The 18,314-nt window shown below is 40.6% G+C and overlaps 1 protein-coding gene across 1 annotated transcript; it reads right to left on the bottom strand.

The window, feature by feature from the left end:
- Nucleotides 1–14,079: 14,079 nt before the first annotated feature.
- LOC109776120 (uncharacterized) lies at nt 14,080–15,496 on the bottom strand. The gene is made up of 2 exons (XM_020334792.4): nt 14,673–15,496; nt 14,080–14,573 (listed from the first exon to the last, which is right to left on the bottom strand). The coding sequence occupies exons 1-2, from the start codon at nt 15,438–15,440 to the stop codon at nt 14,532–14,534; spliced, it is 810 nt and encodes a 269-aa protein (XP_020190381.1). The 5' UTR covers nt 15,441–15,496; the 3' UTR covers nt 14,080–14,531.
- Nucleotides 15,497–18,314: the final 2,818 nt, after the last annotated feature.

Here is an 18,314-nt window from a genome sequence, read left to right as displayed (position 1 = left end):
TCCGTTAGTATAAGAAAATAAATCACCACTTAGGTACTGTTGTGAACTCATTCTAAATTCATATTGGTGTAATAGCTACTGTATTCCAACTTCTCTATGGTTCATACCCTCCGATACTACTCATAGATTCATCAAAATAAGCAAACAACACATAGAAAATAGAATCTGTCAAAAACAGAACAGTCTGTAGTAATATGTATCATTCAAATACTTCTGTAACTCCAAAAATTCTGAAATAAATTGTTGTACCTGAGGAATTTTTCTATTAATCATCTGCAAAAAGAATCAACTTAAAAGAACTCTCTAGTAAAAAATGAATGGCAGCTAATCTCATGAGAGCTAAAGTTTCTGTTTTTTACAGCAAGATCATAAAGACTTCACCCAAGTCTTCCCAAAGGTTCTACTTGGCACAAACATTAATTAAAACATAAAAGCACATATAAACAGAGGCTAGATGAATTATTTATTACTAAGCAGGAGCAAAAAGCAAAGAACAAAAAATAAAATTGGGTTGCCTCCCAACAAGCGCTATTGTTTAACGCCCCTAGCTAGGCATGATGATTTCAATGATGCTCACATAAAAGATAAGAATTGAAACATAAAGAGAGCTTCATGAAGAATATGACTAACACATTTAATCCTAACCCACTTCCTATGCATAGGGATTTTGTGAGCAAACAACTTATGGGAACAATAATCAACTAGCATAGGAAGGCAAAACAAGCATAACATTAAAACTTTAAGCGCATAGAGAGGAAACATGATATTATTGCAATTCCTACAAGCATATGTTCCTCCCTCATAATAATTTTCAGTAGCATAATGAATGAATTCAACAATATAACCATCACATAAAGCATTCTTTTCATGATCTACAAGCATAGAAAATTTACTACTCTCCACATAAGCAAAATTCTTCTCATTCGGAATAGTGGGAGTATCATAAGAAACTCGAATACTATAAATTGTTTCCACATTGAAAGAATAAAGTTCAGAAAAAGGGTAATCATAATCATGACAAGTTTTATAAATATAATCATCACTACTTTTTATAGCATAAGTATCATCACAATAATTATCATAAGTAGCAACTTTGTTCTCATCATAATCGATTGAAACCTCTTCCAAGATAGTGGAATTATTACTAAATAAAGTCATGACCTCTCCAAATCCACTTTCATCAATATAATCATCATAAGTAGGAGGCATGCTATCATCATAACAAATTTGCTCATCAAAACTTGGGGGACTAAAAATATCATCTTCATTAGACATAGCATCCCCAAGCTTGGGACAAACATTAACTGCAGCAAATAAATTCTCAAACATGTCATTATCATCAAACATAGCATCCCCAAGCTTGGGCCTTTTGATATCATAAGCATAATCACTCTCATCATTAATAGTATGGATAGCACCAATAGTATCGCAATTATCATCATAACAATGAGTAATAGGAGCAACATCATTTGGGAGGGATACCTTTTCACCTTTGCTTCTCCGTCTTTTCTTTTTCTTCTTCACATTATGTGTGGGTTTAATCCTCTTTTTGGAGCTCCTTATTAATGAGATTGGTTGAATAGAAGGCTCCTCCTCGTTACCTGATTCATCATAAGAAATAATAGGAAGATATTGGAAAGTCTCTTCCCTTTCATTAGTATTCCCTTCATCTTCTATTTGTTTTCTTGTCTTTATGTAATTGGCAATATAAGGATTTTCAATGCAATTCACCGCACAATACATAAAAATTTCTTCTAGATTAAAATCAAGAAATCTATCAAGATTAAATTTTGGAATACCCTCAGTTATACGTTTCATTTCTTCATACCCCAAAAGAAGGCTAAGCTCTTTATGATGCTCAAGGGTAATCAAGTTATCACAATTTTTGGACACGATTTGATCATGAAACAAATAGCATTGGAGCTTTAAATGACCATATTCATTGCAAAGTTCACAAGGATGGCGATAAATATTGAATCTTTTAGCACAATCATCTAGCCTTTCTTGCAACCATTTAGTTTCCAAATACTTATGCCTCTTGCAAAATCTATCTTCCCTATTTGGTGTGTACTTGCAAGCTCTATGTATTCCACAAAAGTTGAAATGCTTATAAGAGACATTTTCATCATGACTAGTGCAATCATCATTAGTACTATGGATATCCAAGGAATTCATACGAACAACATTCCAATCATGCTAATCATTCAAATATTTAGTGCCAAACATTCTAATGCATTCTTCTTCTAACATTTTGACACAATTATCGGAATCCTTATTTTCATGAAAGATATTAAAAAGATGAAGCATATGAGGTACCCTAAATTCCTTTTTTTGTAGTTTTCTTTTATAGACTAAACTAGTATAAAACAAGAAACAAAAAGAATCGATTGCAAGATCTAAATATATACCTTCAAGCACTAACCTCCCCAGCAACGGCGCCAGAAACTGCTTGATGTCTACAACACAACCTTCTTCTTGTAGACGTTATTGGGCCTCCAAGTGCAGAGGTTTGTAGGACAGTAGCAAAGTTCCCTCAAGTGGATGGCCTAAGGTTTATCAATCCGTGGGAGGCGTAGGTTGAAGATGGTCTCTCTCAAAAAACCCTGCAACCAAATAACAAAGAGTCTCTTGTGTCCCCAACACACCCAATACAATGGTAAATTGTATAGGTGCACTAGTTCGGCGAAGAGATGATGATACAAGTGCAATATGGATGGTAGATATAGATTTTTGTAATCTGAAAATATAAAAACAACAAGGTAACTAATGATAAAAGTGAGCGTAAACGGTATTGCAATGCTAGGAAACAAGGCCTAGGGTTCATACTTTCACTAGTGCAAGTTCTCTCAACAATAATAACATAATTGGATCATATAACTATCCCTCAACATGCAACAAAGAGTCACTCCAAAGTCACTAATAGAGGAGAACAAACGAAGAGATTATGGTAGGGTACGAAACCACCTCAAATTTATTCTTTCTGATCGATCTATTCATAGAGTTCGTACTAGAATAACACCTTAAGACACAAATCAACCAAAACCCTAATATCACCTAGATACTCCAATGTCACCTCAAGTATCCGTGGGTATGTTTATACGATATGCATCACACAATCTCAGATTCATCTATTCAAACCAACACAAAGTACTTCAAAGAGTGCCCCAAAGTTTCTACCGGAGAGTCAAGACGAAAACGTGTGCCAACCCCTATGCATAAGTTCACGAGGTTACGGAACTCGCAAGTTGATCACCAAAACATACATCAAGTGTTCTCAAATCCTTAAAGACTCAATCCGATAAGATAACTTCAAAGGGAAAACTCAATCCATTACAAGAGAGTAGAGGGGGAGAAACATCATAAGATCCAACTATAATAGCAAAGCTCGCGATACATCAAGATCGTACCACCTCAAGAACAAGAGAGAGAGAGAGAGAGAGAGAGAGAGAGATCAAACACATAGCTACTGGTACATACCCTCAGCCCCGAGGGTGAACTACTCCCTCCTCATCATGGAGAGCGCCGGGTGATGAAGATGGCCACCGGAGAGGGATTCCCCCCTCCGGTAGGGTGCCGGAACGGGTCTAGATTGGTTTTTGGTGGCTACAGAGGCTTGCGGCAGCGGAACTCTCGATCTAGGTTATGTTCTGGGGGTTTATGTATATATAAGAGGTTTTGGCGTCGGGAACATGTCAGGGGGGTCTCCGAGGCGGCCACGAGGCAGGTGGCGCACCCAGGGGGTAGGGCGCGCCCCCCACCCTCTTGGTGGCCTCGGGACTCTTCTGGCCCATCTCCGGTACTCCGTGGGCTTCTTCTGGTCCAAAAACAATCTCCGTTGAATTTCAGGTCAATTGGACTCCGTTTGGTTTTCCTTTTTCTGTGATACTCAAAAACAAGAAAAAAACAGAAACTGGCACTGGGCTCTAGGTTAATAGGTTAGTCCCAAAAATCATATAAAATAGCATATAGATGCATATAAAACATCCTAGATGGATAATATAATAGCATGGAACAATCAAAAATTATGGATACGTTGGAGACGTATCACTCGTTTACTATTTTGCAATCTTTACTTTCCAATCTATACAACAAAAATACCAAAAATATTGATCTTGTTATCTTTATTAGATCTCACTTTTGCGAGTGACCGTGAAGGGATTGACAACCCCTTTATCGCGTTGGTTGCAAGGTTCTTGATTATTTGTGCAGGTACTAGGTGACTTGCGTGTTATCTCCTACTGGATTGATACCTTGGTTCTCAAAAACTGAGGCAAATACTTACGCTACTTTGCTGCATCACCCTTTCCTCTTCAAGGGAAAACAAACGCATGCTCAAGAGGTAGCAAGAAGGATTTCTGGCGCCGTTGCCGGGGAGATCTACGCTCAAGTCGAGACATACCAAGTACCCATCACAAACTCTTCTCCCTCGCTATACATTATTTGCCATTCGCCTCTCGTTGTCCTCTCCCCCACTTCTAAAACGATTTTCAAAAACCTTTGCCTTTCTATCGCCATGGCCGAACCAAAAGGGGCTAAGGGTTTTCTCACGGGTTTTAATACTTTAGATAGTCCCTCTGTCCTTTCTAAGCTCATAAATAATGATGCTATGGAAAGACCTACCGGGGTTATCGATGAGAGTTTGAATAATTTTGATGAAGATGACCCCGGAATTTTTCGGTATTTGCTTGATGAATCTTTAAAAGATGCTTGGGATAGGCTATTAAGGATCCAAGCCAGCTATGTGCTCCAATATCAAATTGAGATTTACTCTTCTTTCAAGCAACTTTTGGATTTTATTTTTGAAGAAGGTTTTCTTGAGGGGGATGCCATCGATACCTATGTAAAGATGAAAACTATATTTGGGCACCCCATGAGTGAAAAGGTTGAATCCACCTCTCTTTTGTGTTTTTATCGGAATGAAATTATCAAAGAGATGAAGGCTAGTTTAGATGCAAATTTTCGTAGTATGCTTAATCTTTCTTCTACCATTAATGGCCACGTACTTTCACAAAATAGAAAGATAAGTGCTTTAGATAAGAAATTCTCTCTTTATCACCAAAAGGGAGAAGATGGCAATACCTAGATCTATTCTTGTTTTTATGCCTAGTTAGGGGCGTTAAACGATAGCGCTTGTTGGGAGGCAACCCAATTTTATTTTTGTTCTTTGCTTTTTGTTCCTGTTTAGTAATAAATAATTCATCATGCTACTGCTATGATTGTGTTTTTTGTGTTTTAATTAGTGTTTGTGCCAAGTATAACCTTTAGGATCTTCTTGGATGATAGTTGCTTGATCTTGCTGAAAAAGACAGAAATTTTGTGCTCACAAAAATAATTTTCATAAATCACATAAAAGAGATTTTACCCTGATTCTTTTTTCAGTAGATTAATATACAAATTACCCTGATCGTCCTAATTTGGTAGAAATTTGGAGTTCCAGAAGTATTCAAAAGTTACAGATTGCTACAGACTGTTCTGTTTTTGACAGATTCTGTTTTTCGTGTGTTGTTTGCTTATTTTGATGAATCTATGACTAGTATCGGGGGGTATGAACCATAGAGAAGTTGGAATACAGTAGGTTTAACACCAATATAAATAAAGAATGAGTTCATTACAGTACCTTAAAGTGGTGGTTTATTTTCTTATACTAACGGAGCTCATAAGATTTTCTGTTGAGTTTTGTGTTGTGAAGTTTTCAAGTTTTTGGGTAAATATTTGATGGATTTTGGAATAAGGAGTGGCAAGAGCCTAAGCTTGGGGATTCCCAAGGCACCCCAAGGTAAAATTCAAGGAAAACCAAAAGCCTAAGCTTGGGGATGCCCCGGAAGGCATCCCCTTTTTCATCTTCATCTATCGGTAACTTTACTTGAGGCTATAATTTTTATTCACCACATGATATGTGTTTTGCTTGGAGCGTCTTGTATGATTTGAGTCTTTTCTTTTTAGTTTACCACAATCATCCTTGCTGTACACACATTTTGGAGAGACACACATGAATTGGAATTTATTAGAATAGATGTGCTTCACTAATATCTTTTGAGCTAGATAATTTTGCTCTAGTGCTTCACTTATATCTTTTAAGAGCACAGTGGTGGTTTTATTTTATAGAAATTATTGATCTCTCATGCTTCACTTATATTATTTTGAGAGTATTTTAGAACAGCATGGTAATTTGCTTTGGTTATAAAATTAGTCCTAATATGATGGGCATTCAAGATGGGTATAATAAAAACTTTCATATAGAGTGCATTGAATACTATGAGAAGTTTGATACTTGATGATTGTTTTGAGATATGAAGATGGTAATATTAGAGTCGTGCTAGTTGAGTAATTATGAAATTGAGAAATACTTGTGTTGAGGTTTGCAAGTCCCGTACTCGTATGGTAACCGTTGTGTGACAAATTTGAAGCATGAGGTGTTTCTTTGATTGCCTTCCTTATGAGTGGCAGTCGGGGACGAGCGATGGTCTTTTCCTACCAATCTATCCCCCTAGGAGCATGCGCGTAGTGCTTGGTTTTGATGACTTATAGATTTTTGCAGTAAGTATGTGAGTTCTTTATGACTAATGTTGAGTCCATGGATTATACGCACTCTCACCCTTTCACCTTTGCTAGCCTCTCTTGTGCCACGCAACTTTCGCCGGTACCATAAACCCATCATTTACTTTCCTCAAAACAGCCACCATACCTACCTATTATGGCACTTTCATAGCCATTCCGAGATATATTTCCATGCAACCTTCCACCGTTCCGTTTATTATGACACGCTTCATCACAGTCATATTGCTTTGCATGATCATATAGTTGACATCGTATTTATGGCATGGCCACCATTCATCATTTTTCATACATGTCACTCTTGATTCATTGCACATCCCGGTACACCGCCGGAGGAATTCACATAGAGTCATATTTTGTTCTAAGTATCGAGTTGTAATTCTTCAAGTTGTAAGTAAATAAAAATGTGGTGATCTTCATTATTAGAGCATTGTCCCATGTGAGGAAAGGATGATGGAGACTATGATTCCCCCACAAGTCGGGATGAGACTCCGGACGGAAAAAAAGTGGCCATAAAAAAAGAAAGGAAAAGGCCCAAACAAAGAAAATGAGAAAAAAAGAGAGAAGGGGCAATGTTACTATCCTTTTTCCACACTTGTGCTTCAAAGTAGCACCATGATCTTCATGATAGAGAGTCTCTTATGTTATCACTTTCATATACTAGTGGGAATTTTACATTATAGAACTTGGCTTGTATATTCCAATGATGGGCTTCCTCAAATTGCCCTAGGTCTTCATGAGCAAGCAAGCTGGATGCACACACACTTAGTTTCTTTTGTTGAGCTTTCATACACTTATAGCTCTAGTGCATTCGTTGCATGGCAATCCCTACTCACTCACATTGATATCTATTGATGGGCATCTCCATAGCTCATTGATACGCCTAGTTGATGTGATACTATGTTCCTCTTTTTTGTCTTCTCCACAATCACCATTTCTATTCCATCTATAGTGCTATGTCCATGGCTCGCGCTCATATATTACGTGAAAGTTGAAAAAGTTTGAGAATACTAAAGTATGAAATAATTGCTTGGCTTGTCATCGGGGTTGTGCATCATTGGAGCATTTTGTGTGACGAAAATGAAGCATAGCCAAACTATATGATTTTGTAGGGACGAGCTTTCTTTGTCTATGTTATTTTGAGAAGACATAATTGCTTGGTTAGTATGCTTGAAGTATTATTATTTTTATATCAATATTAAACTTTTGTCTTGAATCTTTTGGATCTGAACATTCATGCCACAATAAAGAAAATTACATTGAAAAATATGTTAGGTAGCATTCCACATCAAAAATTCTGTTTTTATCATTTACCTACTCGAGGACGAGCAGGAATTAAGCTTGGGGATGCTTGATACGTCTCCAACGTATCTATAATTTTTTATTGTTCCATGCTATTATATTATCTGTTTTGGATTTTTAATGGGCTTTAATATGCTCTTTTATATTATTTTTGGGACTAACCTATTAACCGAAGGCCCGTGACAGTTTCTATTTTTTTGCCTATTTCAGTGTTTCGCAGAAAAGGAGTACCAAACGGAATCCAAACGGAATGAAACCTTCGCGATGATCTTTCTTGGAACAAACGCAATCCAGAAGACTTGGAGTTGAAGTCTGGAACTCCGCGAGGCGGCCACGAGGCAGGAGGGCGCGCCCAGGGGGGTAGGCGCGCCCCCCACCCTCGTGGGCCCCATGGAGCTCCACCGACGTACTTCTTTCGCCTATATATACTCTTATACCCTAAAAACATCAGGGAGATCCACGAAACCACTTTTCCACCGCCGCAACCTTCTGTACCCGTGAGATCCCATCTTAGGGCCTTTTCCGGCGATCTGCCGGAGGGGGAATCGATCACGGAGGGCTTCTACATCAACACCATAGCCTCTCCGATGATGTGTGAGTAGTTTACCACAGACCTTCGGGTCCATAGTTATTAGCTAGATGGCTTCTTCTCTCTCTTTGGTTCTCAATACAAAGTTCTCCTCGATGTTCTTGGAGATCTATTCGATGTAATACTCTTTTGTGGTGTGTTTGCCGAGATCCGATGAATTGTGGATTTATGATCAAGATTATCTATGAATAATATTTGGTTATCCTCTGAATTCTTATATGCATGATTTGATATCTTTGCAAGACTCTTCGAATTATCGGTTTAGTTTGGCCTACTAGATTGATCTTTCTTGCAATGGGAGAAGTGCTTAGCTTTGGGTTCAATCTTGAGGTGTCCTTTCCCCTTGACAATAGGGGTAGCAAGGCACGTATTGTATTGTTGCCATCGAGGATAAAAAGATGGGGTTTATATCACATTGCTTGAGTTTATCCCTCTACATCATGTCATCTTGCTTAATGCATTACTCTGTTCTTATGAAGTTAATACTCTAGATGCATGCTGGATAGCGGTCGATGTGTGGAGTAATAGTAGTAGATGCAGAATCGTTTCGGTCTACTTGACACGGACATGATGCCTATATTCATGATCATTGCCTAGATATTCTCATAACTATGCGATTTTCTATCAATTGCTCGGCAGTAATTTGTTCACCCACCGTAATATTTGCTATCTTGGGAGAAGCCACTAGTGAAACCTATGGCCCCCGGGTCTCTTTCTTATTATATTGCATCTTTTTTATTTACATCGCATCTCGTTTACTATTTTTGGAATCTTTACTTTCCAATCTATACAACAAAAATACCAAAAATATTTATCTTATTATCTTTACTAGATCTCACTTTTGCGAGTGACCGTGAAGGGATTGACAACGCCTTTATCGCGTTGGTTGCAAGGTTCTTGATTGTTTGTGCAGGTACTAGGTGAGTTGCGTGTTATCTCCTACTGGATTGATACCTTGGTTCTCAAAAACTGAGGGAAATACTTACGCTACTTTGCTGCATCACCCTTTCCTCTTCAAGGGAGAACCAACGCATGCTCAAGAGGTAGCAGGCTTCTTTTTATATCAACCCACCAATCCTCCTAGAATTTAGTGTTTTTCCCATCCCTAATTATTTTTCTAACATGGTGATAAAAAAGTCCTTTCACTTTTAAGAGCAACTCTAGCAGACCCCGCATCCCGTCCCGACCCGTAAAATAACCGCCAAAATGCGGGTCGGGCGGAAAAACCCGCCCGATCAGACCCCGCATCCCGCCCCGGCCCGCAAAATTTTTTAGGGTGCGCGGCAAAATCCCGAGCCCAACCCGGGAAAACGCGGGTTTCCCACTCGCGGCTGCGGTGCCCTGCATATAAGCGGAAGCGGTTGGTGGGGGGACATTTCATCCCGCGCTTTCTCCCAACAACCACCTGTCCTCTCCCCTCTCGCGCCGCCGCCGGCCGCCGCCCAAGATTCCGGCGACCGCAGCCGGCAGGAGCACGCCGGAAGGCCGCCACACGCACGAGGCCTCCCCCCTGCGTCGGCGGGCCGCCGGATTTGCAGATCTGCGGCACTTCATCGCGGGTCGCCGGATTTGGCTTTTTCCGGCCGCCGGTTGCTGCCCCAAGCGATGGAGTGGTCGGGGAGCCTCTCCCGCAGCCCAGGCAAGGGCGCATTGCCGCATGCAGGTGCGAGTTCGTCCGCCCGCTGTCGCCGCCCGCCGTACTCGTCCGGCCGTCCACCGGGCTCGGCGCTCGCGCAGCGTCTTTGTGGCTTGCCGATGCCTCTCATAGAGTGCGACGACTGCACGCGGAAAGTGCTGGGGCTCACTTCGAGCACGCCGAAGCACCCCGGATGGGTGTTCTTCAAATGCGAAGACGACGGGGTACGTGCACTTGCGGTAGCTCGTTTCACAGTTCATTCTTTAGCTAAATTGCGGTGGCTCACTTCGAGCTTGCTCATTCTTTTGTGTAGGACGAAGGATGCTCATTTTGGTTTTGGGAAGGGCAATACATTGATTTGTTGATAGAAAGAAATTTAATAGATGTTAGTGCACTCCTTAGTACAATCGAAGGCAATGATGCGGCTGCATGTGCAACTAGAGGGGAAGCAACATCTACTTCTTCCGAACCAAAGATGAAGAAAGAAGAATGCAAAATCAAGAATCCACAGATCAACAACGAATGCATGGAGAAGATATTAGTCCAACTAGTGGGAGCAGTTATGGAAATTGGAAATCTTCTAAAATGCATTCTTGTAGTTCTTGTTTTCTTTGGTCTTACTATTCTAGCAAAGATTTGGTGATGCTTTTTGTATCCAATGTTGTCAAAGCAATGCAATATGCTAGATCAAATTGAGTTGCAAATTTAAGTTTTGCGGGCTGGGAGGAGATGCGCCAGATCAGACGCCGCAACCCCAACTCGTAAAAAAGATATTTTCAGAATATGCTTTTTTACGGGTCCATTATGCGGGGTCTGCAACTGCGGCCGTCCGTGCCGACCCACAAAGACGTTTTTCCGCGAACTGCAAAAATGTTTTGCGGGTCGAGAGGATGCGGGGTCTGCTAGAGTTACTCTAATATGTTGGACCAGAATTGAGAATTCCCAGCTCTATGTGTAATTCCAGAACACACTTCCATTTCACATAAGCATAGGCACAGATAGCTGTGCTATAGGGGGTGGCGACAAGGCATAGAGCACGGAGGTGCCACATGGAAGAAGGCGGTTGACTGGGCAGCACAAATAGCAAAAACCATAGGAGGTGGAGGACAAAATATATCTCTATATACTACTTAAAAAGAATGTAAGGTTTCATTTCACCTTTCTTCCTACCACCCCTTCGTCCAACCTTTCATGTATATGATAATCAATCACCTTAATTTGCTTACCATCTGAACCAATTTTATTTTAATTTATTTACCAAACTTCTAATCAAAATATAACGTAATTTACGGGCAGAATCTCTACTACTTAAAAAGAATGTAAGATTTCCATTTCACCTTTCTTCCCACCACCCCTTCGTCCAACCTTTCATGTATATGATAATCAATCACCTTAATTTGCTTACCATCTCAATCAATTTCACTTAAATTTACTTACCAAACTTCTAACAAAATATAACGTAATTTACGGGCAGAAGTTGATAAGCATTTATTTACACAATCGCATTATTATGGACAAGTAAATCACAAGCTGATGTATTAGAATATTTTTATCCCATTACAACGCACGGTCATTGTTCTAGTATAGGGTAAAAAAAAGAATTAGCAGTGGATCTACGTGCGAGCGACACTGCGGCTGCGGCTGCGTTCCAGTGCTACCCTCTTCGCCGTAACATATCGATGCAGATGAGGTAGCCATGCATGTAGCTTGTTCCACATTACCGTCTTTGCCTCCATCAGATCATCGCGACATCGACGCTAGCTCTAGGATCTTTTGCCTCGTTGGAGCCCATCCCGCCTGACTGGACACACACCTGGAGACTAATTAAATCGTTAACCGGTAGACCGTGTGGTTTTGGTTTTTATTATTGGGAGTTGGAAATTATGGCAGCATCAACAAGTCGTGCTACACACTCCTTGTTAGATGATCCACGCGAAGACATGGTGATGTACATCCTCAAAATCTAGATAGAAAATAACTCGATATGAAACAGAGGCTAATAGGCATGATACACATATCAGAAAAATCCGAAAAAAAGTATATAGGCAAGCATCGGGCAAAAGACTGGATAGAGGGGGACCCCGCAGGCTTCACACGCCCCTGGCTCATGACCGGGGGTGGACCATGAGGTAGGGACATATGAGCCCCAAATGTCTCCCCTCTGTTAATTCTTTCGTCCGATATTCCTGACTTTCATAAAAGCTCGCAAAAAATGCATAATTGTCAGGAGGTCATTTTCAAACCTTTTCACGTACCTATTTTTCCCAGTTGTGGACCCTCCCAGAATTTATTTACAATGAATTCTTCTGGGGGTACTTACTTTTATAACATCCGTGTCCACTTCAAGCGGGTTACCGACAATAGAATGTTGAGTCTTTTCCCGTTCACCACTCCTGGTCTTGTGTCCATGACATCATTGATCTTGATTGCACCTAACCGGTAAATGCCCTCCATGATATTTTGACCTTCCCATTTGGATAGAAGTTGATTTGCAAAATGTCTGAAACTAGACTTCTAGAAGATAGCTTTGTCTCCTACTTTTAATTCATATTTTTGTATCTCTTCTCACGCCAATTTTTTACTTTTTATTTTAAACCTCTTTGCATTTTGGTAATATTCATTCCTCCATTCATCTAAAGCACTCATGTCAAACAACCTCTTCTCTTTGGCTAACTGGAAATCATAACTAATTTGATTGATTGACATGCATCCCAATGAGCTTTATGATCTAGTTCTAAGGGTAAGTGACATGTTGTCCATAAAGCATTTTTTATTGTCACGTACCCATAAGATTTTTATATGCAGTTCTATAAGCCCAAAGTGTGTCTTAATTTCTTTGACAATTCCTTCCTTCATTATTAACAATGTTTTACAAGATTAGTTTGATCTCTCTATTTGTTAACTCTACTTACCCACTAGATTGAGTATGATACTATTTCATGATTTAAATCATGCTTAGCTTCCAACTTCCGTGCCTTTCCTCGAGGAAAAAGAGAGAATTTTTTCCTAAGGCCCTTGCGGAGTTTACCTAAGGATGGTTGGTAGTTACAGAGTGTCTTCTTTTTGCGGAGTTTATTTTGGGGAGCACTCGGCAAAGTCCTTGTTTACCGAGTACCCACGGAAAAGAACTCGACGAGCAGCCGAGCACTCGGCGCAGAACCTTTTTCCCATAGTGCTATATCTAACTCTAATCTGAATCACTAGGCGTTTCAAAAGAATAAGTTGGGATATCACGCCAAGAACTAACTAGTAGGTAAAAGATTGCATACAAAATAATACGAGGCAGAAGATTACTAAACATGTTGGAGCAGGGATAGCATAATGTGCCGGATGCATCCTCCCAAACAAACAGCATACGTAGGATGCAGTTCATCATTAGTTTCTCGGTGACTATGGTTGATCATCATAATTCACAACCATACCAGATAAATGTTACGCCATGCACAACAAGTTTAACGAACTGGGGATGCACACATTTATTAATCTAGATTATTATCCTATGATCGAAGCAAATGCCATCACAGAAAATGAGTAAACACATAGTAGTAGTGTGTTCAAAATCCCAATTTTTGACATGCTCTGAAACTGCAATTCGATTCGGTTGTCCCACAGATACAAGATGCATGTCAGCATCACACTACTAATATTACAAGCTAAATTAAGAATATCCACAGTTCTCCGGATATTAAACACAGATATAGTAGCAGCAGATTATACAGACCAAACTTAACTGATATCAATCAACAGGTTGGATGAACTAGAGAGCCTAGATAAACTAAGCAATTGATAAGAACTCGATCGGCTCTGATCAACAATGCAACTGAAATCATGTACGCTGGTTCTACCTTCAGGCACATCAAGTAGGGACATCAGGCCACCAATAACACAATTAGGCAGTAGGTTTGGATGAACAGGGACATCAAGCAAACTGTGCCTGATCGATGCTCCCAGTCCCAAATAACCGACATGTAGCTACGAAGATTACCAAACATCGCAGTGACATCACATATAACATGATTAAAACACACAACAGATGCAATTTTATCGTGCAATTCGATTCGATCGTCCACGAACAAAGATGCAGCTTCGGCATTGAACTAGTACGATAGCTCCTGCAATTCGATTCGATCGCCCCACAGATAAGATGCAGTCAACATCACACTACTACTGTACTACATTGATTATTATTATCCCTAACTGATGAAGCTAAGACAGATTGCATCCAGATCATAGTAGCATATGAGCAGGTTAGTCTGAAGGACCCAACTCAACTGAAGCCATAAGTAGTCTGCAATGCATGATGAACTATCTAGAGATCATAGATGAAGTCGACCGCTGGTATATATGCTAGGAGGAGTATGGCTTAATTCGATCAGCAATTCAAGCCTCAAGGAATCCCACCCGCCTTCGGTCGACAGCCTCCATCGATCAGGTGAAGTTGTAAGCTGGCTAATCTGCTGATGGGTCAGCTGAAGTAGTGGGCTGGCTAATCTGCAGTGAGATGAACATATATGATGAATCGAACTGTCAGATTGATGCTCATGCCGGTAGATTCTAAGAAGGAACACGAGAGAGATTTGGAGTTTGGACCTCAACTCCGAGGTAGGCGTGCTTGTCGGTCAACTCGGTGAGGCGGGCGACCTCCTCGGGGTCGGCGAAGCGGGAGAGGACGGTGACGGCGTGGTCGATGTGCTTCACGGCGAGGTTGGTGATCTTGTTTGCGCGGCGCAGGTAGTCGAGCGCCTTGTGCACGTCGCCGCTGGGTGCGTGACGGGGCTTGCTGCTCTTCTTGGCGGTGGCGCCCGGGCGGTCGGCCTTGGCGAGGCCCTCAGCGTCGGCGTCGGCGGCATCAGGCGCGGGCTTGCCGGGGACGGGGGCCTGGCCGCCGACGAGGCACTCGACGCAGCGCGGGAGGTGGTGCTCCTCGAGCATCTTGACGGCCAGGAGGGCGGCCTCGAGGCGGGCGAAGGCGTGGGCCTGGGTGGTGGGGCGGGGCGGGAGCCGCTGCGCGAGCAGCGCGTAGTAGAGCTGCTCGTCGGGCATGAGCGCGAAGGCAATGTTGATGGCAGCTATGGCGTTGCTCTCCACGGCGATCTCGACGCAGCTCCCGAGCATCTTGGCGCCGGCCTCCAGGCCGAGGTAGTAGACCTTGATGACGTCCGAGCCGAGCTCCCCGAGCCTGGCGTTGGCGTCGGCGTCGGCAGGGGCGGGGGCGGGGGCGGCCGCCTTGTGGCGCTGCAGGCGGCGGTGGAGCTCCAGGAGGCGGTCGCGCTGCGCCCGCACGTTCTTGGCGGCCATCATGGCCTGCGTCAGGACCACTTCCAGGTCCTTCTTGCTCACCTGTCTCGCCATGGCCATGGCCGGAGGTGAGTTCTTGGAGAGGAGAGGAGAGAAAGGTTGGGGTTTTCCGAAGAGGCGAGAGCGACAGAGACTGCAGGCAGGTGGGAAGAGGACGGAGGGGGGCACGTGTCGAGCGGCTACTGGAGGCAATCCTGCTCTGCAGGACGGGCCCACCAGAACCGCGTCTCAGCCTGCACGTTGACCCCTTTTGACCGGGGTGGCGTGCTCCCTCCGCTACCACTACAAGACGTGCAATTTCAGAAATTTTAGAAAGGTGGCAGATGAATAGCATTTGGGAAATGCCATCGATAGTACCCTGAAACCTCTCTCTCCGGGCTTTTACAAATGAAAGTTTGACCACGTATTTGACTAGGAAAGTCAAAATGTTAAGGCATATCATTAAAAAATATATTCAAATGTATTTTTTATTAAGAATATTTTTGCTACATATGAATTATATTTTATTACTTAACTTCACTATAAAAATATGACCAAAATACGAGGACTAGTAACCCGGACAGAGATAGTAGCACGACATCGCTGATCTATCTCCTCCCAACGAGCTCACGCCTCCCCCTGCCCCCTTTTTCCATTCGCCAGCTCCGCGATGAAAAGGGACATGGACCTCATTGTTTCGTGTCAATGGTGGTAGCCGGATTTTTTAATTAAGGTTTTGATCCTTTGTCGTCGGTGGTGTGGCGATGGAGCTATCGTCGAACATGGAGCAAGTCTTCCCTGCCTCGTTCTCGCGCTAATGGTGTTTTTGCGTTGTTGGGAGGGACTTCCCTTGATCTAGTTCTTTGAGTCATTTTTTTTATTCCGTAGGTTTGTCTCTGTGGCACTGTCCGGCAGAGCAGATGGCATGATTGTGTGTTTTGGTCCTCTAGCTTCAGTTTCGACCGACAAAGGTTGGCTAACTTCGACATCGTCATGGAGTGTGTAGGAGTTGTGTTCCTTAACCCGTCCGGGCTATATAACATGGTGATTATCAAATTGAAAATTTGAGTGAATCAATGAATTGACCATGTAGAGCAACAAGAAGTAAAACTTACGATCTTCATGGTTCACGAGCCTGATGGCCACATTGTCTTCGCTCCTACAACTGCACTGCAAAACTTCATGTCAGTGTTGGAGATGGTGTATCTCAACGAATAACACCAATGTAACTAATTAATTATTCCTTAGAAACATAAATCCATCGTTTTGGTTTTGTTTTAGTTTTTATTTCATTATTTCTTCTTAATGGGTCATGTCAATGCCACTAATTCATTATTCCTTAGAAAAATTGATTATTCCATAGGAAATTACATTATTTTGAATTTTTTAGTTTTTATTTAATTTTCTTTCTTCTAAAAAGGGTAATACCAATGCCACTAATTCATTCTTCCTTATAAAAAATCCATTATTTTGATTTTGTTTTGTTATTATTTCATTTTATTTCTTCATTAAGGGTAATATCAATGCCACTAATTTATTTCTCCATAGGAAACTTTTTTTAATAAATTTCAGCAATATATGCTTATCCTTGCATATTATGAAAAAGCGTAATTTCTCTGTGAATTATGTGCAAAAATTTCATTATGTGTTTTAATATTTTTTTTTTGTTTTTGGGAAGAGTAATATCAATGCCACCAATTCATTCTTCCCTAAAAAAAACTTCATTAATTTGATTTTGTTTTTTATTTTTATTTTATTGTCTCTCTTTTTTAAGGCTAATACCAATGCCACTATTCAGTTCCTTCTTAAGAAACTTATTATTCTGTGGAAACTCCGCTCTACATGCTTATTCTTGCATATTAAAAAGAAAACAAAATTTCTATGTAAACCATGTGCAAATTTTGTCATTACTTGTTTTATTTTATCTATTCTCTAAGGGTAATACCAGTGCCACTAATTCATTCTTCTTTAGAAAACTTACTTACATTCTGCTTTACCTTTTTATTTTTATTTTTTAAGGGTAATACCAATGGCAGTGATTTATTCTTTTTTAGAAAACTGAGTTTTTTCAAAAATTCCATTGTAATATGTTATTCTTGGATATTATAAAAAAGTAATTTATGTGTAAACCGTGGAAAAATTGTGTTATTATTGTTTAAAACATTTATTTTTTCTTAAAGGTGATACCAATGCCACTAATTTATCCTTTCTTCGAAAACTTAATTATTTTGACTTTTTTTAGTTTTTATTTCAGTTTGTTTCTTCTTTAAGGGTAATGCCAATGCTACTAATACATCCTTTTAAAGGAATTTTTTAGGGAATTTTAGTAACATATGCTAATTATTGCGTATTACAAAAAGGTGCATTTTTCTGTATAAACAGTGTGTAAATTTTGTTGTTATTTGTTTAGTTTCTTCACTTTCTTGTTTGAAAGGGCAATACCAATTCTACTAATTCATTATTTTGGGGAACTTCTTTTTGTGTGAAGTCAACAATTGGATGATTATTTTAAACATATAATGAAAAGCACGACTTGTGTGCAAATTTCGTCATTATGTTTTTTTTTATTTTTCATATTGAAGGGCAACACCAATGCCACTAGTTCATTTTTTTTTTGAAAAGTTCATTATTTTGATTTTGTTTCATTATTATTTTATTTTATTTGTTCTTATAGGGTAATACCAGTGCCACTTATTCATTATTTCTTAGAAAACCTTCATTATTTCAATTTTTCTTAAATTTTTATTTCTTCTTTATTGGAGCTTTTATAGTGGAACTTTGGAAGTAAGGGAGGGACCTCTGCTCTGCTCTTCTCTAGTACTCCCTCCGTCCCAAAATTCTGGTCTTAGATTTGTCTAAATACGTTTGATGAGATTACCCTTGGTTTATTCGTTCAGATGGATGGCTCATGGCCTCCTGTGCCATCACATCACATCAAATCACATGAAGTATCAT

This window comes from Aegilops tauschii, chromosome 3, assembly GCF_002575655.3.
Source record: "Aegilops tauschii subsp. strangulata cultivar AL8/78 chromosome 3, Aet v6.0, whole genome shotgun sequence".
NCBI lineage: Eukaryota > Viridiplantae > Streptophyta > Magnoliopsida > Poales > Poaceae > Aegilops > Aegilops tauschii.
This window is presented reverse-complemented; position numbering and strand designations above follow the sequence as displayed.